Genomic DNA, 23,996 nt, shown 5'->3' on the forward strand with positions numbered 1-23,996 from the left:
AAGAAATATTGAATGATGGCCTCGGCGTTTTATGAAATATTTAGGATCCGTGGTCTATACCGTTTTTTTCTTTGAAACACGTTGAGCCATTTGAAGATTTAAGTAAAAACGAACAAATTTGCTCGTTTAGGGCCAATCAAGGGTTTTTTTAATCAAAGCATTTTTTATAACTTCAATGCAAGGTAACGTTTTGTTGGTAGGCAAAATACGTACTTTTTAAAGAAAGGGTAATACATTGAACACTGCAATACGATTTATTTTGTCAATGTAATGTAACTGGCGTCATTTTATATCAAGTGACGTTTTAATTGTATGACGTCTAATTTAACAGAGCGTTTTTAAAGGTTATCAGTTATGGCAGACTTTCGAACACAGAGCATCTGCCGTTCATCATAATGATGCATATAAGTTATGGGAATAAAATTTAGTTTCCCGTTACAACAAATACCTATAGCATATCACCCAGCTTCGTATTTTACATGCATTGGTAAGTACAAAGACCAGCTTTTACAACAAAATCTTGCCTTAATCTGCGATTTAATCTAGAAGATTTTCAGCAGTATTTATTAGGGACCTAAAGTTTAGTAAATATTCTTTTCGGCATTAGCTAAAAGTTTAAGTCAGTGTATTGAGCCAGCCTTTCATTTTTAAAGATTTGTATCATATCTCACTGTTTGACATTTGAAAAACACGACGAAAGTAACATGGACTGTTAAAGTTAAAATAATTAAAAGTAACCGCTATAGGGGAGAATACAGTTAAATATAAGTAAATAAAGATAAGTATACTTCAAAAGCATCTAGGGGTACGCAAGAGTAATACAAATTTTACTATTCTATTCGATTTTAGGAACTCGCAGAAAGGACGATTATACTCAAGATACAACATTTTTTCACAAGCTGCAAGAAAGATATTGGGAAGATCTTTTAGAAGAGCGTACCAGAGAACTTTTAGCTAAAAATAAGTTTAAAGGTAAAACAATATCTTGCCTAAGTACACGTTAGTTAGGAAACTTGGGTCTTTTTTATTACTGCAAAGTTTTGCAAAAAGTGGCATAATCAACCGATGTAGTCTGGGTTGCTTTGCATATGATAAAATGTCATAATTTTGTTTTGTCTCACAGTCGGTAATTTATGTGGCTACGATCTTAGGGGCTTATCACATGAGAAAAATCACGTTCATTAATAAACTCACGCAAAGCACAACTTACTATCGTTGTGAGCTGGCCTGGCTAACCGGGATCTCGCTTTATCAAACTAAAAATATCAAAGAATAAACTTTTATGAAAAAAATTATTGTATATTAGCTTTTTGATGAAAATGATAAACTTTGTGATAGCAAACAGATTCCAGCCCGGCACACAAGTCAGCCTGGCTAAATGTGTTCATGTGATAAGGTCCTTAGACAAAATAAACTGCGAACCAGGCGGGTGAAGCATTTTCAAGTTGTCAAAGGATAGAACCTTGGTTTGAATTATTGTTTCGGTTGTTTTTTTGTGCACGTTAGAATGTGCACTTATTTTGAAAATAGCCAAAAGGCGAATTGTCCAGGTATATTTGTCTAGGATTGTAGTTAACACGTAGTATAATGAACCTGGGTTGCAAATCTACCTTAAACACTCCCAGCATCTGTTTTAACTGTCAACTACTTGCAGCTTAAGAAATTGCAATTCAACTGATTGAACCACCGTTTGTTGTTTCAGATGTGGATGTGGAAGCGCAACATAAAAAATATGTCGAGAAGTTCCCAAAATTCACACTTGGGGAAATATCAGATTTAAAATTACAATTTCAAACCTTTGATTTGAACCAAGACGGACTAATCGATTGTAATGAATTGTAAGTTTAACTTGTAGAACAATGTCTCCCTTGTTACGTAGCTGGTGCTGCTTCTCAATATCGAACGATTCCGAGCGACTTTTAAATCAAGAAATCTTTTGGTGAATGTAAAACTTTATTCTCTAAGCTCTGTTTTCTTTTAGGATGCAAGTTTTGGATGACTTGGGAGATAAATCAAGTCTAGAGAAACGACAAGAATATTTTGAAGAGATTGATGAGGATGGATCAGGTGCAATCGACTTTGAAGAATTTATGGGCGTAAGTGTCTTTTTGAGATCAGTTTGAGATCTTAGTATCATAAGTTTGTAAAATCAATAGTTGTTTTAGGGAGAAGTAGCTATGAAATGCTTGACACAAAACTCTAATGTCAGATTTACTGAACACAATGCTGACCCAGCATATCGCACTCTTTCAACTCATTTATTTTACGGATAGCATCACGCTGTCTTTGAGGTTAAAAAGGTGACGTAGCTGAAAAAATTATTATGGGAGCAATAGATGGCGAGTAAAAGTTTACTGAAATGCAAACTATTTAAAGAACCAACGTCGTTCCTATTTATCTATTTGAATTAATTTGACAGCGGTGAAATATTAGCCGCTGCGTAATAAAGATTCACGAACCAAGAGACCTTAAGGACGAGGATGCTCAAAGAATATCAAATTGATGTGTTAAGAATATATCGTCATTTACCACAGGGACACTGATAAAAAAGCTTGTCAATAATATGTATTGATATTTGACCTTTACTTTTTTGTAAACACTCTACCTCAATTTTCTTCTACATTATGGACATACTCATACACAGTCTTTTAAATGCTGACGTTTTCACTTCGTAGTTCAGCTTACATGACTAACTCTTTTTTTTATCTCTATAATAATACAGAGACTGTGTGTGTCTGTAACAGGCAAAGTGGATATCATGTAATTGCTATACAAAAAGAAGTCGCATTTTCAACGCCGTTGGAAATTAAGGACCATCTTCTCTTTAAGGAAGTCAATTAAGTGGATTTTTTAAAACTGCACCGACTAAGTTTAACCGAACAGTTTTAGTGATTGATAAAAAGACAGCTATTAGATCAACTTTTTTTTGCGTTTGTTTGAGTTGATGTCGAATTTTCACAGAATACATGGGCAGGCCCTTAAGTTTTAGATTCAGAGTCAGGAAAAGAAAATCAGGTTTCCTACAAATGAGTAACGACCACAATGTAAAGAAACAGGGAACGTTTAAGCTTGGTTTACATGTGATTTGGTATAATGTGTTTTTTAAAATTTGCTTCATATGTGAAATATTATTTATACAAAAGTTGCCTAGCAATCTTGTAGATTTTAGTGCAGTTTCTTATATATTAATTTAATTAAAGAAAATTATGCATAGTTATACACTTTGTTTTTTGATATTCTATATTTTTAGGACAGGAAGAAATAAATGATGTTATTGTAAAAAAATGTTTAGCATATTTAGCACATTTGCAAAATAGAAAAAAATGTCAGGAAATGTTACGTTCGTAATATGTCCCTGATTTTTGATAGAATCTCAGCTTCTATGTTTTTAGCCATAATATTTTCTTATATATAATAAATTGCAAATCCGATTAAATCGGGCTGTTGCGCTGGATTGGAAGCTAATTGGTCTGTTAGATTTGGCATTAACTTATAGGCCATCCTCAGTCTTTTAATATTAAAAACTTATTTTTAACTTTAGTTGATCTACGACCTAAAGTACATGCAAAGCGACAAGAAGAGCGGCGAGGACATTCGGTTACTATGCAAGCTTGGAAACGATCATTATACATTGCGAAAACTATCACTCAGTGAAAAAATGTCACGCGGTTTATTTTAAAATTTAATACAAATACAGTAATAGTATAAAAATTTCCAGATGGTGTACATTTCTTGTTCGGCTCCCTATCTACTTTGTTTTGATGGGTTCCAGGAGTTATTCACTAGTGTAAAAATCTTAGTATATTTGGATGAGGCATTTGTTAAATGGCAACGGTTATATTGAGAAGCAGTTTGTTTCGTTTCTTTCCTGCAAACAATGATTACAAGAACGCAGTGTTTAAAATAGAAAATACTTTTTTGAATTAAATCCTTTCGCCTAAGGTGGTGTAGGAGAAGAAAAGTAAAGGCTGTAGACAGTTGCTTACAAAAAGTTTGATTTTTTTTCTAAAGGACATATTTGACGTCAAATTTGAAGTCAATCATTTAAATTGTTTCTAGCAATATAACCAACTATTACTAGTTAGTCATTTCCTTGTTGGTCATTTCCTTGTTGATCATTTCACTCTTATGTTATCTTTTTAGTCCCAGATGTCATAAATTTAACTTAGAAAACACAACTTGTGAAAATCATTAAACCAGGGCCGCCTCTCATTGCTTACGCCATTAAGAAGAACGAAATAAAACTTTCTAAGATGGAAAGACCAAAATATTTTTAGAATTTAGTAGCAATTTAAAATGTACAAAATGTCCATTGAGTTGAATACCAACTAAAAACGAATATTAGGAAAAAGGAAACGGCTGTGAAAACTTAACATTATGAAATAATTAAAAACCTCTTCCCCCTCCCTTCTAGCTATACATACACATATTTGCGATTGCATTTAGGTAACCAATTTGTTAATTTGTGTCCCTTTTGGAGATTCCAATAAAATATGTAATATATGTTTTTTGCTTGGGATAAAATCTCTTATCGAACGGATTTAAAATGCAAGCAATTAATATTAGACAATATGATTATTTTTTTCTCAGAAATCTCCGCGAAAAAGCGTTATCGAATTTATAAAACTATTGGAGGTCTGTATTTATGAATAGACGGCCATCTCATCGATAACAACGATTTTTTTATTTCACACATTCGAAACGCACTTCAGTATAGCTATGACTTATCAAGTTATGGTACAAAGAAGAATGCATTATTTACTTCGTTGAATTCCTTCTCGTATCAGTATTTTCTTCCAACAAAGCAGAATTAGAAAGAAATGGATTCATTCTATTCGGTGGAAAGATTTGCCTAAAGAGGGTGAGATGTGTTCCCTTCATTTTGAGAAAGAGTGCAAACGAATTCATAAAAGCAAATGTGAAAAAAGCCTCAAACCTGATGCAATTCCTACCATCCATTGCCATTGCAATGACATCAATTACAAAGAGAATCGACTTAAACAGTTAGAGGTCAGTTTATTCAATGTTAAACTTTTTGATAGTGTTGTTCAAATTGTTTACTTAGGTCACTGTTACCTAATATGTGTTCTTTGGTATATAAGATGCAAGAAGAAAATGACGAATGTTTGTTTTGAGAATCGAGCAATTTAATGATGTTATGAGCAAGTTAGCGATTGTGCGATTACAAAAGCAAATGTAAGCAAGTTCGGAAGACTGTGGTCGACGCAGCCACGCAAACTGACATTATTAAGAGACCTTGTACGAAGGCAGCACAAACCAGCACAGCGAAATGGTAGGGTAGCCTTCGTAAACATGCAATACTAGAAGCCTAAGGATGTTTGAAGCGAAAATTATTGGGATAATTGTCCTTTAAGAAATAAAAAATAAAAATGTTGATACGAAACGGAAACAGTGATGTTGTAGGTAGCTTGGATGAAGGCAGATTTGTAAATAGTGAAGTTGTAAATAGTAATTTTTTAAACGAATTAATTGTAAATAATAAAATCAGTAGTAAATATGCATGTAGGCTACCTATTTCCCCCCATCTTTTCATTATAGTTCTACCTTTTTTGTGTGTCCTTACATGGTGCCATCAATTTATTTATTTTTAATTAGTCTCTTCTTTTTTTTTTTTTTTTTTTTTTTTTTTTCCTTGTTCAATGTGTCTACTTACTCTACCGGCACCATTTCGTACTCTGTGAGCCCATTTATTTCATTATGCACTTAGATTCAATATATTTTTTTACTGATCTTATAGATTTTATAGATTTTTATAGTTTTTATTTTTTTGTAGGCAGAAGAACCATTTGTAAATTATGGATGCCAAATATATGTTTAATAATAATAATAATAATAATAATAATAAATTTGCAAATAAATGGAAGGGGTGTGGTTGCGGTCTGGTTTCGGTTTGGTTGCGGTGTGGTTGTAGTGTGAAGAAGAAGTTGGGTTGAGATTTTAGGTTGGATGAATAAGATTGCCGAAAAATATTGACAAGAGAAGGGCTAAGCCGCCTTCTTACCCCAAGCCCGCTTTCTTAGCATTAATATACGTCCATTACTATAGCTACTTGCGTGCACGACCTCGTACCCAGTGTTTCATAGATTGCTGCAGAGCAAAAAGCACGTTGTGTTTTGCTCTCTTTAAAGGGGCTTCGGAACGAGTTTATGATTTTTAAAAGTCGAGCACATGGCGAAAGGAAAGTTGCAATAAGTAATTATTCATTAACAAGTTGTCTATATTATTACAATAAAGAGAATATAAGTCCTTGTGCCTTGACCTTCTAAGCGGTCTGGTTATTATACAATGTTCACGAGGATGGAAAGTAACATTAATTGCTAAGGTCTTATTTGAGCCGTTTCGTCGCCCCTTAAACGCGAAAACTTCATGGAGTGCAATGAAGCGTGTACACCATTGAAGTTTCAAATAAACTAGTCGGTGGTCTGTGGAATAATCCACGGGTTCGCTCTTCCTTTTTATACAGCAATGCGTGAGCCTCGCTACTTGCGGTACCATTTTGCGTGACAGACAGAGTATACGGGTATTATAATATAGACTAGTCGTTAATCCGTGGAAAAATCCACGGGTCGCCCGTCCTTTATATATCGCATTTCGTGTTTCCGTAACAGGACAATTTTCTCGCACACAAACAGACAGACGGAATACGGCTATTATTAAAGAGATAAATGAATTTATTTACGATTATGTAAATTTTGCACTTGATAATTTGCATAACAAATTATCACGTGGTTAGTAAATTAAAGTCGTTTAATCAAGTTTTCAAGTCACACGTCGATAGAAATCTTGTGAGAAGGATCATATCTGATTATTCTGTAAATTTACAAAGAGTACATCGTCCAGAAATTATAAATGCTTTTGATCCAGTAATTGAAATGGATATCGAGCGAGTAAGTTGCAGTAGCCGTGCTGACAATGAAGCTGATGACACGTTTTCTTTGTGTACGACGTATTTCGATAAAAAGTTTGAACACTTGAAGCGTCAAATCACCGTTCCTTCGCCGCCACCTTCAAGAACAAGAAAATTAAACACTGATTTAAAATTCAAAGCAAACGAGAAACAGCTGGCATTTAACAACGAAATTGACGAAAAAATTGATGAAGTCATATCTCTATTCAAAGATGGATATACTTCTAAACCACTAAAAAGCCTTAAGGAATGTAGAGGTTTAATCAAACGTCGTAACAAACTGATTTTCCTTGCCGATCGATCTCCTGGAGGATGGAACACTGTTACAGAATACGAATCTGATGGGTTAGCTAGCGACAGTGAGGACGAACGCAAAATACGTGCTGCTGAAAAAAGGGCGTTTACGAAGAAAAGGATAAACAAACCTGTTCGTCGTTCTGCAGAGTCCTATACAAATCCTTGTCCACCAAATCAATTGAATTCAGGGAGGCCTCCCTACAGATGCACCTACAGTCGAATCCCTAAACCAACCGACATTTGTTTGCTGTGCGGGAAAGCAGGACATTGGAGAAGAGACTGCCCAACATCCAAAAAGAAAAATATTACTACAGCCTAAAGATAAGTTTAATTTTGTTAATATATGTACTTCTAGTATCAATCGTGTTAAAGGAAATTAAAGGGCTAACTTAAAATATTGAGAAGAAATTGGCGCTAGCTCTACCATTTTAGAAATTTTAAAAACCGGATACAAACTTCCATTTATCTCTATCCCTAGAAATTCTTACTTTGAAAATAATAAATCTGCTCTTGTAGAAAATAATTTTGTTTCCGACAGTATTAAGGAACTGTTAGAAAGTGGACGAATAGTTGAGTCTCTGGTGGTTCCCAAAATCATTAATTCTTGTCTATTAGTACAAACTCATCAGGAAAGAAATGGCTGATTCTAGATCTACGATACGTTAATAAACATCTAGCTAAAGACTACATTAAATTTGACGATTGGACATCTTTGAGATCTTTTGCGTCAAAAAACAGTCACGCATATAAGTAGTTTTAACATAGCAAAAAATCATGCGAATTTTGTTAGGGATCATTACAAAAAGCGGGATTCGTATCAAATTGCGAGAAATCGGTTTGGACCCCTTCGCAAAATTTTACTTGGTTAGGACTTACCTTAGATTGCAAAACAAACATCATTAAAGTGTCAGAAAATCGCATGAGCTCTACAAAGAATTATTTACGATCTCTTCTTTCGCATCCTTATACCACAGCTAGAAAGCTTGCAAAATTAACTGGGAAATTAGTTTCTAAAAAATTTGTCATAAAAGATGTTGTAAATTTGAAAAAAAATTTAATTACAGATGTTTAGACGAAAGTTTACATCAATTAACTGTGTTCTCTGATGCAAGCAAATACGCTTTAGGAGCATGGGTTTTAGATAATAACACGGAAAACGTTTCACATAGAACTTTTACGGTAAATGAAATGGAAAACAGTTCCACTTGGAGAGAATTAAAAGCGGTTCATTTTTCAATACAATGTTTTAATCAAATATTAAAAGATAAAAGTGTTGTTTGGCATACAGATAATTATGCTGTGTCAAATATTCTTAAAGCAGGAAGTAATAAGGAAGATTTACAACAGATGGCTGTTAAAATTTATATTGTTGCGAAAATAAAAAACCTGCTTGGTTATCCAGAAATTTGAATACTAAGGCCGATACTATCTCCTGTTTTGTTGATAGGGATGATTGGGAAACAAGCTATAGATTGTTTAATTATACACATTCCTTGTGGGGTCCTTTGATAGTTGATAGGTTCGCTGACTTGCGTAACCATAAAGTAAATAGATTTAACTCAAAGTTTTATTGTTTAGAAAGTGAAGGTGTTAACGCTTTTTCACAACTTTGGACTAACGAGAACAATTATTTAGTTCCCCCTACGGATGATATAGTTTTGGTCTTAAAGAGAATAGTGAAGTTGTAGGTGTACTGGTAGTTCCTTTATGGCGTTCTGCCACTTATTGGCCCCTTTTAAAAGAGGGGAAACATTTTAAAAAATTTACAAAAATTTCAGAATTTTTAACGATGTGTCTCAGACGTATTTAAATGTAGGTCCTAGTGGCTTTCATATTCTCGGAAAAGAAACATATAAAGGCGAAATTATAGCTTTTAAAATTGAATTACTCAAATGTGAAATAATTGTGAGAGGCTATTAGAGTTGCGTTTTTTAAAATAGTACTAGGTGCTATTATAGAGGAAGATTCGGTACTAGGTACCAAGTTTAAAGTAGCACTGGGTGCTACTGCGGAGGGTGATTTAGTACAGTATACCAAGTTCAACATTGTACTGGGTACTATTGTAAAAAAAAAACATTGTACTGGGTACAAGTTTTAAAGAGTACCGTGTAGTATGTTAGGAAGAGATATTATACTCGATACTGAGTTCAAAATAGTATTGGATGTTATTATAAAGAAAGATATTGTCCTAGGTTACAATTTTTTAAGATTACTGCGTAATATCTTACAAAGAGATAGGGTACCGGGTAACTAGTTTTGATACTAATTGCTAAACTTGTGTTAATTTCATATATCACAGAGATAAAGTCTTTCGAGAATAAAACAAAAAAGTGGAATTAAGAGTAATTGACTTTTCTTACAAAGAAAATGAATTTTATATCTTTATTTACTTTTAGATAATGTCCGTGATGAATTGTGTTTTCAAGTGAAAGACAATCGTTTAAAATTGTTAGCTCGTAGAGTTCCCGATTTGTTAACAAACGCTAGGAGTAAAAACACGAATAAAAAATATGCTTGTTATTTTCAGAAATTTGAAACTTGATGTAGTCGATTTTCCGAAGCCAAATCTTATCCCACTGAGGATAAGTTCGTTGTTCCGGCGAGTCTTTCCCTACAATAGAAAGTTCGTTTTACGCAATAAAACACAATCACAAATTTTGCAATATAAATCCATGCAATGCTAAAATATGCAAAATGCTTTTGGAAGGGGCAAAGAATTTGCAGAAAGGATTTGAAGAAAAAACTCCCCATCACCGCTTCAATTTTAAACAAGATATACGACAGTTTAAATGGCGATAAATGTTCACTACTTCAACTCAGAACCATTTCAATGTTAATTTTGGGGTTTGCAGATTTTATGCGATATAGTGAAACATCTGACTTAAAAAGGTGCGATTTTATATTTAGAGATACACATTTGGAGGTTTTTTTAGAGAAAAGCAAAACTGATATTTATCGCGATGGGCATTGGTTATTCTTGTCTAAGCTGGATTTCAGGTTATGCCCCATCAAACTAATGCGGAGAAACTTCGACAAGGCACAAATTGGAGATGACACCGACGAGTATATATTCCGGTCAGTCACGTATTTTAAAACCGTTAATCGCCATTCCCTGAGAAGAAGAAACGTGCCTTTGTCTTACAGTACCGCCCGAGATATCGTTTTGTCTGTCATAAAAGAAGTTGGACTTGATCCACAAAACTTTGGATTACAACGTTCTGGAGGAGCGACGGCTGCGGCCAACTTTGGAGTTCCAGATCGATTGTTTAAAAAACACGGCAGATGGAAATCTGACAGAGCGAAAGACGGATATATTCAGGACAGTGTAAAATTATTGTTGTCCATGTCTTCAAACCTTGATCTCTAATTATCTTTCCCCTGCGACAGATACAACTTTCTATACTTACTATTACTTGAAATAAAAGCAAATAAATAAAGTTATTTTCGTTTGAATACGTGAATTAGAAAAAAAGTGAACGGTATAATCGCGTGTCTTTGAATACATATAAATTCCGAGTTTCCTGTTTACGCAACCGCTAAGCATGCATCATCTTATACTGAGAGTGTGGTTAACTGCACTTTACAAATTACTAAGGTTCTTGAAAACCACTGAATTTGGGTGAATTTATAATCATGGGAAGCTCTTCCTTGTTATTCGATTTGAAGATTTCCGCAATCAGCAGACAGTATGGGATTAAAATATGTCATATAGTGTGAAACTATTCTCAAAGAACAAAAACCCCATGCATGTTATCTGCAACTAAAGTTTAACAAGTTAAAAAACAAAAAACAAAGTAAGCCCAGCGTAAATATCTTTTGTTCTGAGGACGAAACAAAGTATATAAGAACATAAGTATTGAAATCTAAGAACATGTTCAGATTATTCTAAGGCTTTGTGAAGCTTGGCTACAAATTTTTTTAATAAAGATATTAAAAAATATAAAAATTCCATGTGCTACAATCTGTAGAAATTATCATCAAATTACGGTAACACCGTAAATTACAGAATAATCACCCCCTGCTGAATAAGCACTACTACTTAATTAACTGCCCTGTCAATTAAGCGCCCCCCTGTAATAGGCGAAATTAAATAAGCTTCATCTCCACGTGCTAATTCGTCATTTACGGTAAATTAAGAACAACTCAAGAATATTTATAGGCTGCATTTCAAACGTTAAGACATTGAAAGGGCTTTCTTCCATATTCATGTTCTTATAAAAAAAGAATGTCTATATATAAATAAAAAAATAAAATATTTTACATATAGTATTCTCTAAAAAAATAAAAGCTTTAACTTGATGTCTTTGAAATTAATCTAGAAAATTATGGACATTTTATGATATATACAAATTCTTTTATGTAACATTGAAATTCTGAATGTTTCAGAATTTAGGCGTTATTCTTACACTCTTGCTCAATTTGAAAATGCCGACAGTGGATGTTTTAATAAAGGCTGATCTGAAAAAGGAAAAACATTCAAAAAATGAGAAAAAAAATACAATTGGATACTTTTCCATACACAAAATATTTATCCCTCATTTTCTCTCTCCATCTAATTTTAAAACCATCAGGAAAGATAACGTATATACATGACAGATATTACATGATTTTATTCACAGTGTTCACAACATATTTCACATGTAAGAAAGACTAATTAATTGTGAAAATATTTCATTTTTATAGTTATACTTCTTCAAAAATTTGTACAACATCGGTAAAACACAATTTCAGTGAGATATCACCACAAAAACGAAAAAACATTTTTTCTTCCAAGTTTAAAGCTGCTTTCATTTTAATAGGGTCAGGTTTTTTATAATAACTTCTAAATCTCAGCAGATTTCTGAAACATTCAGAATTTCAATGTTACATAAAAGAATTTGTATATATCATAAAATGTCCAAAATTTTCTAGATTAATTTCAAAGACATCAAGTTAAAGCTTTTATATTTTTAGAGAATACTATATGTAAAATATTTTATTTTTTTATTTATATATAGACATTTTTTTTTTTATAAGAACATGAATATGGAAGAAAGCCCTTTCAATGTCTTAACGTTTGAAATGCAGCCTATAAATATTCTTGAGTTGTTCTTAATTTACCGTAAATGACGAATTAGCACGTGGAGATGAAGCTTATTTAATATCGCCCATTACAGGGGGCGCTTAATTGGCAGGGCAGTTAATTAAGTAGTAGTGCTTATTCAGCAGGGGGTGATTATTCTGTAATTTACGGTGTTACCGTAATTTGATGATAATTTCTACAGATTGTAGCACATGGAATTTTTATATTTTTTAATATCTTTATTAAAAAAATTTGTAGCCAAGCTTCACAAAGCCTTAAAATAATCTCAACATGTTCTTAGATTTCAATACTTATGTTCTTATATACTTTGTTTCGTCCTCAGAACAAAAGAGATTTACGCTGGGCTTACTTTGTTTTTTCTGTTTTTTAACTTGTTAAACTTTAGTTGCAGATAACATGCATCGCGTTTTTGTTCTCTGAGAATAATCTCACACTATATGACATATTTTAATGCCATACTTACTATCTTTGCTGATGGCGGAAATCTTCAAGCCATCGGGCTTCTTGTTTTGCAATGCAACAGAAGAGGATTGCAGAAACAACATAGTAAGCGGAAACAACATAGTAAGCGGAAACAGCATAGTTAACGCAGGTTATGCGATAATACAGAAAGAAAAAATTGTGAACATTTTTCTAGTTGTTTATTAGCATCACGTAGAGCAGCACGAGGAACGTTTATGTCAGATCGTCCAGAATTTTTTTTTTTAAAACGAAAATTAACTAACCATGAAACTTTATAATTTTTGGCTTCATGGTCATCAAAAATTATTTTTTCTGATGATAATTGTTGCTGTATCTGTTGTCCTTACCATGATGTATTTCCATGAGTTGTATTATTTGGTCAAGGCTATACCCTACTGCTCGTTTCACGGCGGCAGGAATAGAGATAAATTGATCTTGTTATATATTTCATTTTTTGGTAAAAAAACATGGTATTTCGTGCACGAGCATAAAAACTACACAAACACGTGTGGTTGTAATTTTACTGGATGTAGATTAACTTAAGATCGAGAAAAAAGTCATAAAGAGTGATGCTGTATAATTTCCTGGTCGTGACATGCCAAGCTTGAACGTTCTTGACGAATTAAATAAAATACAGATCAAAAATAGATTTTATTTTATTTTGGAAAAAACTGTAAACACGCCCTTTATAACTTTTGCGCCATTTTTTAATTGGACAGTGTCATACAGTTTAAATTCCGATTTCCGTATGCCGTATGGACGATATGTTCAATCTCAGCATCATAAAAACCTTTCAGCGATTAACTATGCCGAAGGAAAAACGAAAGAAGTAGCGTGGCTAGTCAGCCATTGCGGCGCTTTAAGAGATCAGCTTATCTCAAAATTAGAACAGTATAACGTTACAGTAAATGTTGGCGGTCGTTGCCGTTCAAGATATTTTTAATAAAATGCCGTGTCAAGACCGAAGTGATGATCGCGAGGACACGTTAAAGGGATACAAATTTTATTTTGCAGCTGAGAATAATTTATTACGTCACATAAAAATATTGGCAGAATGTTTTTCGCGCCAATGCGATACCAATTGTCCTTGGTGGTTCAAACTATTCAAATCCAAAATTAGCTATACCTGGTTCGTTTATAGATGCAATGAGTTTTAAATCATGAAAACATTTAGCAGATCACTTGAAAGAGATTGATCAAGACGATCAAAAATTTAAGGAGTATTTCAAATGGAATGCAAAATGGGAGATAGTGCAACCAACAGAAGGATGCGAGCGGTTTATGTGCGATGTTTGTTAAAGGTTATACCATAACACCAACTCTCCAAAACATATATCACTGCACCAAATCGATTCAAACGAGGGAACAAGAATTTAAAAATTGGATATTAAGTTAAAAATTGTGAATGTACGTATAGTTATAATTTGTAATGGCGATTCTCTGGAACAACAATATAGTTGACCTATAGATTCCAAACATGTTTGATACATTTTTTTATAAACATGAAGTTTATATGAATATATAGGACAACATTCTATAAAATTTAGGTACATCATAAGCATTTATAGAGGTGGGATAAAAGAGGGTGTATAATTTGTATGAGTTACATGAAAAACAAAAACAAAAAATGATAAAATTAATGGCCAGGAAAGAATCAAAGATAGATAAGTGTATCATAAGCATAAATGGAGGCTCAATGACATTGGGAAACAGCATACTGAGGCGCAAAATACGCTATGTTTATAAAAATCAAGTCAGTGTCTAGACGTCAAATTTGGTCTAAAAATTAAGCTAACATGCTTAGCAACCTTCAGGACCGCACATGCATCTCTTGAACACCTTTCCGTCACTTAGCAATGTTGATGTCATCATTTTTGCATCATCGAAATACAATATGACGATGTATGTTGAAAGTCGTGAGTAACAACCATGGTGAACACGGATTTACGGTACCAGTACTTTAGCAGTAAACAATTAGGTGTTAAGCAACCGGCTAAGCAACCCCAGGACTAAAAAGACCCTATGCCATCAGTATTCGACTCTCACAAGAAGGTATTGTCTGCTAGCTATTCCTTTCTGGTGACATTTTAAATTAGCAAACGTATTCTACTACAATGTTTGTCTTGAAAAAAAATCATTCATTAAATAAAGCAGAACAATTATTTGTGTTTTTTTTTATTTATAACTAACAGAAATAAAATAGGCTAGAATGTAATTGTTATTACCTTATCTCTATTGTCTTTATGACACTTCCAATTATAAAGACACCAACCTGATACCTGATGTAGTGAAACAACGCCGTATGAACGTATGCCACACATACGTATTTTGCAATTTCATAGATAATAAATGATTTCATACGTGATATAGAACACTTAACTGCATGTATCGTATAACACAAGCGGTTCATTACCTACGTTAATTTTTGATGATCCTACTAGAGGATGCACACAGAATGTGTTACGATCAGAAAGTTGAATGAAAAAAAAATTAATCTGACCCGTCTGGAAGGTCAAGTCTAAAAGTCCACACATGTAGCACCACGAGTGACCACGAATGACCACGAGTAACACCACGAAGTGACTGCAAGTGACAGGGTATGGAAAGCTCAAAATATTTCAAACGATACTTAGAAAACCGTATAGTTTTCTGAAAATTCAAATACGCAAATCAAAACTGAAGAGTATGAAGCATGTGGAAACCATCCACTTTCGAACAAAACAATGTTCGATCGAACCTGTTGTAAAACGTTCTAATCTCAATTTTAACAATAAAGTAGATTTAAAGAAGTAGATTTCAGTTTTGTAGTTGGTTAACATAGTGGTAATAAGCGTAGTAAGTAATAATAATCGTATAAGTAGCGATTTCCATAATGGATGAAGGAAAAAAAAACGGTAAAGATTGAAGTTGAGGAGGTGATGGATACAGAAAAGCGGAAATACGTTGATACGTACAGTAAGCTTGTACTTTATAACTAATTTGCATTCATCTCTTTTTCCTATCCTTTTGATATATATATTTTCAAACTTGTTTTTAGTACATGACGTTATGGTTATTTCTTCTGATGAAGAAACAATGACATAGGTAGATGTTAATTTTGTTTCAATTTTCAAGAGGACCTGTAAGTTTTTTCCTACACTGGCTTCTTTTTTGCACAATTCCAGGCCAAAAATGTTTTCATTTTGTTCCTGGCATCAAGGCATCAAAGCAATGCTTAAATACTACATTTGTTACCGGAGGGACGTAAAAATATGAGATTTCTTTTTTATCATAACTTTCAAACAAACCACAATCATCCAACCAAATCATCATTAAACTGTACTCATTGGCACATCTTGAAAGATTTTGTACAAATGCGAGCATGCCAACTAAATTTCGCAGTGTGTTAGCCGTTGATACGACCTACAACGTATCAAATTACTACGTCACCCAAACCACAAATTGCAATCTTTCTCTTCTCCACCGAAACACGCAGAAGCACCCATGGTTTCCTGGGCCAATCTTTGTTTATCGTCATCAGGAAAAAGATGATTTTTCGTATTTTTGGCAAGCTGTGGAACGAGGAAAGCTATCTCTAGAAGACTTAGCTATAATTGGAACTGATGAATGCGACGAACTTTACAACGGCAATTGCAAGAAAGTAATGGTAACACCGGTCATTTTTAGGTAAAGAAAATTATGATCAAAACAATTCAACTGAAGCTAAACCAACTTTCCTTTCCAAAGTCAGCTTGAAGTAACATTGTGAACGACATATTTGGTGATCCATTTAATTCTGGGAATGAAGTTTTATATACGTGTGAATCATGACAGGCTTACGAAAGTCTTGTAGAGAAGTTCTTTCTAAAATGGAGAAACCTTAAGCGTTCCCACAAAAAAATTGGAAGGAAATCGTTTTGTGGATTATTTTGAGAAATATAAAAGAGAACTATTAAAAGAAACAATGGCAATGCATGCACGACGAAGAAGTTATTTCGAAGAAAATTATGGCCAAAATCCAATTGAGTGGTTACATTTTTTGAGTAAAAATGAGATAGACAGTCATCAAAACATCAAAAAGTCACACAAAGATGCTCCTCTGACTGTGACATTCCAAAAGTTAAAAAGCGGATAAATTCGTCTTTATCGCGATGGAACAAAAGCAATATAAAACGAAGGTCCATATGAATTGTCACGACCGTACTTATCGTTGTTACATACTTACGACGATTTTAAAGACTTGTCAAGAATATCGAAGAAAAACTTTCTAAACAAATTTTTCACCGATGTGCCAAACAACGCTGTTTTAACGAGATGTGGCTACGCTATTGATATTGATCTTCTACCAGTCACTGCTGAACAGCAGCCGAATGTTGGAAACACCGACTGTGTCCCTGGACCAAGTACTTTTGCCACCATCATAAGTGACACACGATCAGGAAAGCTTCCGTTTGAAGCAGAAGACTTTTCTTTCGCCGCACAAGGAAACGGGACTTAAGAAAAACGAGATAGCGAAAAAAAAAAAACAGGCAAAAAGCTTCTAAAAAAGTGTCATCTCCACCATCTACCAATACAAGTGCTGTTCCTGATCCATCAGCGGTAACATCTCTGTCTACATCCCATTTCCAGCCCACTTCTTCGTACCAGCAAGTTGTTCAGTCACAACCTCCTACAATGTACCAAGCACGTTCCCGCCTTCATTTGCACCACCTGTGATGCCATCCTCTTGGTTATCATCGGATGTGACTTGGTCTACTTCATTTTCACCGTACCACTATGAGCTCGTTTTTCTTCCAAAAAACGTCACTAAGTGTTATGGCTGTGGACAAGAATTTGCTGATAGATATCGAGCCTACCCTAACAATGTTAAAATCAGACATAAAGACAGACGTATTATAGAGAAAAATGGAGATGGCAGTATACGATTTTCAACTGATTTTCAGTACACATACTACCATCTTAATATGGACCACGTTACAAGAAAGAACCCGCTATTTTAGGGGCAGCTAATGCTACAGTCGGATATTCAGTCATGTATGACGACGTTCCAAATTGAAGCAATACAACAAGCAGGCTTTATAATTAACACTTATTAATATTTTGTACAACAGCACACTTTGTGGAGGAGTCAATCAACGTGACACGGAAATGTGCTCTTAAGTTTCCTCTTGGACATTTCATTTTAGGACAACTTATATTCATTTTACTAACTTTGTTCTTTATGGTTCTATTTTTTAAATCTTTTGTTGTATTTAATTGTTTATTAAAAAAAACACAACTTCTTTTACAAAGTTGTTTGTTACCATATTTTTTGTTGTACGTAGTCGTTACCATACCTTACAGTCTCGCAGTCACTTGTGGTCATTCGTGGTCACTCGTGGTCACTCGTGGTGTTACTTGTGGTCACTCGTGGTTACTCGTAGTGCTACTTGTGTGGACTTTTAGACTTGACCCGTCTGGAATATGCATTATTTTCTGTTCGAACGCAAAATCCACCATTCATCCATATTGAACCATTCACAAGTAAACAAAGAATACTTAGTCACTGCGCAACTACCAAGAACCAGACGGTTTTTTTTTCTGCCAAAAGTCGCAATTAAAATTTACATGACACTTGAGTAAAGTTGTCTGCTTTATTTAGGCAATCCAAACTCGGTTGGAAGTTACATGTGTAGCCATTTTCTTTACAATATATATTCACAGGCTTGCACCCGTCCATGTACAGACAGTGAGAGAAGCACTTCTTATAACTGTTAACAGTATTTTCATCAATTTAAGTCTTGTTCCGACCTTAAATATCGTCATTTTTTGAAAAAAAAGAGGCGTACACCAAAATAGTAGGTTAAAAATTTAATCTTTAGTTCATTTTTCCTTTCTTTCCTCTACGCATACTTTAAGTCAACTGAAAATTTTTAATAACTTTTTCTTGAATATGTAAGTATGAATTTTAGAAAGTAACTAGGAAACAGTAAAATCCTTCTCTGCTGTTTCAAAGGATTTGCATATTTGACAAGATATGAATAGCAGGTACATAAACCCATTGTTATTAACAAAATTTGCAGTTTTTTTTTATTCGAAAGCAATTTCGAAAAGGAAAAATAAGCAGATATTGCACATTCAGTCTTTGAATATTAAACAGGTATTGGATGAAGTGGATCGAATATCGAAAATTATCATGCACCTCAGGCGGGAGCGTCTGACAGAATATTTTTAGATATTTGTGCAGTCGTTAGCCGAGAGTCGAATATCTCAGCAGATATCCGATATCGAATATCTGCTGGAGATATTCGACAGTTTTTCTGACACATTTTCGTGTATATATATAGTTCCTTTATAAAATTACATGCAAGTCAATCAGATGGAGAGTTAAAACTAATTAAAAATAGAAAAGTTATCAAACAAAGGAGGCATATAATGACCGCGCCAATGTTATTTTTTCTCGCCATGGATTCAACGCACGAAGAACTCGATAATGAATAAATACATTTTCGTTTAAATTTGAACAAAGAAAACTGAAAAATAACAGAATTTTAACAAGTAAAACAAAAATGTGGATTATGAAAAACACAAAGGAAAAGGGAAGGCGACTTTGCTTTGAAAATTTTTAAATGTGCAGAGTGGGTAGAAAGAATATCCTTTGAAAAGGGATTACTTGTTGCTGGTATCAATTAATTCAAAAAATAACCAAAAAATTAATTTCTGCTCTTTTGAAAGGATTTGAAAATATTGCAAAATATCGCAAAAACCTCACGAAAATTAATTTCTATATTTCCTTTTGTTTACTTGGTCGTTTGATGGGAAGTCAACCAATAACACTAATAGGAATCCATACTAACCGAAAATTAACAAAACAGAAAATTTGATTTTGCAAGAACATTCATTTTTTCCGTTATGGTGCGGTAAATGATCAATGTTGAAAAGTTCCGCGAAATCAAACTGGTGAAAGTTGGGCTGTCTACAACTGCTACATGCTTGCTTGTTTGTTTGTTTATTACCTGGGCATTTCAAGCACACGCTCAAGTGGAGATCGATCAATTCATCAAGATAAATTCAAGATAAATTCAAAATTCAAAATGTGTAAAATCTTGTCCAGGTCCAAAGCAAAATCCAAAATCCAGTTACAAAATCATGTCCAATAGAATAAAATGCGTTTAAATCCAGAATCGAGTTTCACAATACACAATAATATTCACAATGATAAAAATAACAGCTTGCAATCATAAAACGTCACAAACACACTACACTGGCAAACTATTCGCGCATCAGTCGATTAATTTTCCTGATCATTTCGGTCGTTAAACCGTAATTCGTAGCACGGATAGTTGGGTTCAGATACGAGAAAACAAGACAGAGTTGTGTCTACTCTTCTATGCTAAAAGCTGTGAAAACCTGGTTTCTACTCCTGGTTTTCATTGAGGGCAATTCATATTCACGAAAATTTTTGTTTTTCTTACTCAATGAAATAAACGCTCACACATAGACTGGTTTCTGCAATATCAACTATTTCAATCTCTTTTCAGAGTGTATAGCTCGAAAGCACTACTTTTTCAGATCGAAGGCATTTACATTTGTTGCTTAATATCTCAACCTCGTCAAAGGATTAGAAGTTCAATGTCATATCGTTTCGTATCACATTAAGTTCACCAAGCGAAAAAAAATCAAGTCATGCATTTCTAACTGTTGTATTCTTTTTATATATATATATATATATATATATATATATATATATATATATATATATATATATATATATATATATATATATATATATATATATATATATATATATATATATATATATATATATATATATATATATATATATATATATATATATATATATATATATATATATATATATATATATATATATATATATATATATATATACAAAATGTATATCAAATGAAGAATTACGGGTTGTTTATCAAATCATCTAAACATTGATATTTACACTAATTAATATACATGTACTTTAACATTGTTTCTGCAAAAAAATGTGTTTATCAAATAAATGCAATGTTAACAAAATATCAGAAAACAATTGTTACCTTTAAATGAAATAACAGATATAATACGACTGTTGTCAGTTCTTTTATGGAAAATAGAAAAACCACACTGTGGACAACTCTTTACTGCCAGTGGTACATGCTTTTCTGAATATCAAAACATTAATTTTGTACAGTCATAGCAAGTATAGATATTAGCATGCACAGAAGTGGTGCTTTATTCCAACAATGATGCACATAATATCTATATATACACTTTACCAAATTCGATTAAATTTCCATTGAAATCAATTGACTGTATTGGTTTTAACTCAACCATTTCTCCATTAACATAACCAATGCGATCATGAAATGGTTGATGTGAATGTAGCATCTCATCACAGACAATACAAAGGTGTTTGTACTGCTTACAATCCATACAGATCACAGAACACTCAGCTTCATGACAGTTAGTGCATGAACTATGCCCTGGATTTTGTGATAGCATAAATGCTTTGTGCAACTGCTCACGTTCTGCTATGAAAGATGTTTGAAATCTACTTGCTCTTTCAGCCCAGGTTATAGGAGCTTTCTGGTTAGTTGAAATTTCGCCCAAAAATTTCTCTGATAATTGCAGTTGTCTGTTTAAAGCTAAAGTAAAACATATTAAACTAAAACTCGAAATGACACCAAAGCTTCAATGAATTCACATTTATATATGAATACACCCCAACCTTCTTCGCTGTTTTCCATAACATATTCAGGCATACTGGGTGTTTCGCAGACATCCATTTGTAATTGTGGAGCTAAAGTTTATTGTAAATTTCAGGTTAAACATATTGCAGAAATAAATACATCTTTCAATACTTCTCACAAATTTCAACTTACCAGTCAATTCAATTTTTTTATCCCTTTCATTTACTAACTTCACTGGTCTCTTAGATTTGTAAGTTCCACTCCTTGACATCACAAAGGGAACTATCTTTTTCTTTAATGACACACTTTTCTTCTTCTTTTCATTTAGAAGTGCGACCATACTTGATGTTAATAAGGATTGTTTACTTAAATAAAATGACATAAATCTAAAAAGGCTATTATAACCGGACTATACTCGTACTCCGATAAAGTTGTAGGCACAATGTTTAATAGAAGATATATTAATTCAATCAAAAATAATATATTTCATAACATTTACATGCTAATTTATGTTCTTACCCTAATTTTGAACTTGCAAAGCATGGTGTACTATTACTACTAATAAAAGAATCAGAACTGGCAGAATTAGACGTTGAAGACGTGCCGCTATCCATTGATCTTTCTAATTTTGCTTGGTAGATTGCTTTGAGAATATTGGGATCTTTAAAAACCCTGCCTTCCTCTTCTTGCATTTTTAACAATAAGTGACGACTAGGTACAGACAAATAGTCACTCAGCTTCTGACCACCAGCTTTTTTCTTTGGTCCCATCTCGATTTTAGTTTTTACCTACTATAAAGAAAGTTTAGTCAGAAAGATAATTTACCACGCTTTTCTAATACGGATCAAGACGCAAAAGCCCTGCAAGAAAGAAAAGCAAGGGACTATCACAAAATACATTTTTTAACTGTACTAGGCTACTAGCAAAATTATGTGATTAAGCTGAGGCAGTCTATAAGATTTAATAACATAATAACATTAATAACATAATAACAGATAAACCTCTGATAGTTTTTACTTCTTGTTGGGTTTAAAGAAGGTTGCTTATAATTTCGTGATCTGACAAAAGACAACAATTTAAAAAATATTTTCAGTGTAATTAGTGAAGTGGTGTGGTGCTAGTTTTTACATGCCATATAATTAGCTATCCTGCATCGATAGATGAGTTGTGAGTGTTTATGTGCGTGCATCCTCACAGGCAATAGAAGAACAAGAAAGAACACAAGGAAAATTGAGTACTCCCTGTATCAGCCCTGAATATCACCGACTGTGATATTTTTTAGCTAGCTAGCTAAGCCAAGAAGAAGAGGGCTTATTTATATTATTTTTAGACCCTTACTAGCTATGTTCCTGCCTTGTTATCCAATGAAGTCACCGTAAATGTATCCCATAGCTAGTTAGCTATAGGTAGCTAATATTGCTGTTTAAAAAAAGTACAAAAGAAAAAAAATGGGCAGATATGGGATGGAGTTGTCTTTACAATAATTGCCACACCAACACCTACTAAGAGTCAGGACATCTAGTTGCTTCTTATGCAGAAACTTCTAACCAACAAAAAATACATAAATCAACACTACATTATCACAAAACACACTTGAATTGAACTTATTCTAATCTAGAAGCAAACGCAAAAAAGAGAACCGTCTTCGTTGGCCAGGTTTGTTTCGCAGTTCCGAAACTCTCTTCAAACAGCCTCGTATCCATAACTAAAACCTCAATGTGCTATTATTGGGACGCTGCCAGTTCTCGTCGTTTCAAATTCAATATTATATCCATTTTCTCTAGAAATGGATATTATATCCATTCTAATATCTCCGTACATATGGATATAATATCCATTTTGCATTATCGCTATTATATCCATTTTTGTTAGGTGAGTATGTTGAGAATCCAGCAGCTTTCGGGCTCTGCACTGTCTCTCTCTACATGTATCTCTATAAATATGAAATTTAATCTTAGTAAGGACTTGCTCCTGTTTTGGTTTTGTCAGGTTTATTGCTCGAAAAGAATCTCCTCAAGTTTCACCATGAGAATTTTCTATACACGCTTTTTTATGGGAATAATATTTATTTTTTTTTAACATAAATTTTCATAACTTTTGACCGAAAAACATCCTGATATATTCTTAGCATTTTCTTAGCACAGTTAAGATGAAAGATCTGAGAATGCTAACTAGCGTAAAAATCACCCCTGCTGTTGTTTAGGCAGCCTAATTCAATTGACAGAAAGGGCTAGTTTTTTTTGGGAAAAAAGTTCTAAGGAAAGTTGTAGTTTTTTGCTTTTATACAAGCAAAATTTCAAAAATGAGCATATTCTTCGGATAATCTTAATTGCTTGTCTAATTTAATCTTGAATATTCCAATAAACATAACTTATCTACATCGAGATATATCGTTACACATTCCTGTGTCATGTTGAATTAAAACAAATGGAAGAAAATTACATCTACTTTTAGAAAACATCTAATAGTTCGATCATATTGCTTACATAGATTTTTTATATCAGACACAAATTCGCAAATTGGATTTTTTGATAACTTTAAGAGTTACCAGTCAACAGTTACA

The 23,996-nt window shown here is 33.4% G+C and overlaps 3 protein-coding genes across 3 annotated transcripts; 2 read left to right on the forward strand and 1 right to left on the reverse strand.

The window, feature by feature from the left end:
* Positions 1-234: 234 nt before the first annotated feature.
* Positions 235-5,808, forward strand: LOC130624193 (uncharacterized). The gene is made up of 5 exons (XM_057439762.1): positions 235-487; positions 850-972; positions 1,703-1,838; positions 1,982-2,096; positions 3,542-5,808. Exons 1-5 carry the CDS (start codon positions 412-414, stop codon positions 3,677-3,679), a joined length of 588 nt encoding a protein of 195 aa, XP_057295745.1. The 5' UTR covers positions 235-411; the 3' UTR covers positions 3,680-5,808.
* Positions 5,809-9,902: 4,094 nt separating this feature from the next.
* Positions 9,903-10,592, forward strand: LOC130623140 (uncharacterized). The gene has a single exon (XM_057438630.1). The coding sequence runs from the start codon at positions 9,903-9,905 to the stop codon at positions 10,590-10,592; it is 690 nt and encodes a 229-aa protein (XP_057294613.1).
* A 10,129-nt stretch (positions 10,593-20,721) lies between these two features.
* LOC130623784 (uncharacterized) lies at positions 20,722-23,309 on the reverse strand. Its single transcript, XM_057439306.1, has 5 exons — positions 21,953-23,309; positions 21,626-21,798; positions 21,472-21,543; positions 21,020-21,388; positions 20,722-20,905 (listed from the first exon to the last, which is right to left on the reverse strand). The coding sequence occupies exons 1-5, from the start codon at positions 22,201-22,203 to the stop codon at positions 20,772-20,774; spliced, it is 999 nt and encodes a 332-aa protein (XP_057295289.1). The 5' UTR covers positions 22,204-23,309; the 3' UTR covers positions 20,722-20,771.
* Positions 23,310-23,996: the final 687 nt, after the last annotated feature.

Source organism: Hydractinia symbiolongicarpus, chromosome 13, assembly GCF_029227915.1.
Source record: "Hydractinia symbiolongicarpus strain clone_291-10 chromosome 13, HSymV2.1, whole genome shotgun sequence".
In the NCBI taxonomy this organism is placed as follows: domain Eukaryota; kingdom Metazoa; phylum Cnidaria; class Hydrozoa; order Anthoathecata; family Hydractiniidae; genus Hydractinia; species Hydractinia symbiolongicarpus.

Excerpts from the sequence above, each read along its gene's own strand:
- LOC130624193 (XM_057439762.1), top strand. The coding sequence starts at position 412 with ATGGGAATAAAATTTAGTTTCCCGTTACAACAAATACCTATAGCATAT. Across the intron at positions 973-1,702 it reads AGCTAAAAATAAGTTTAAAG|ATGTGGATGTGGAAGCGCAA; the intron begins GTAAAACAATAT and ends TTGTTGTTTCAG. Across the intron at positions 2,097-3,541 it reads ACTTTGAAGAATTTATGGGC|TTGATCTACGACCTAAAGTA; the intron begins GTAAGTGTCTTT and ends TTTTAACTTTAG.
- LOC130623140 (XM_057438630.1), top strand. The coding sequence starts at position 9,903 with ATGCTAAAATATGCAAAATGCTTTTGGAAGGGGCAAAGAATTTGCAGA.
- LOC130623784 (XM_057439306.1), bottom strand. The coding sequence starts at position 22,203 with ATGGGACCAAAGAAAAAAGCTGGTGGTCAGAAGCTGAGTGACTATTTG. Across the intron at positions 21,799-21,952 it reads TTTGCAAGTTCAAAATTAGG|TAAACAATCCTTATTAACAT; the intron begins GTAAGAACATAA and ends ATTTTATTTAAG. Across the intron at positions 20,906-21,019 it reads TGGAAATTTAATCGAATTTG|AAAAGCATGTACCACTGGCA; the intron begins GTAAAGTGTATA and ends TTTGATATTCAG.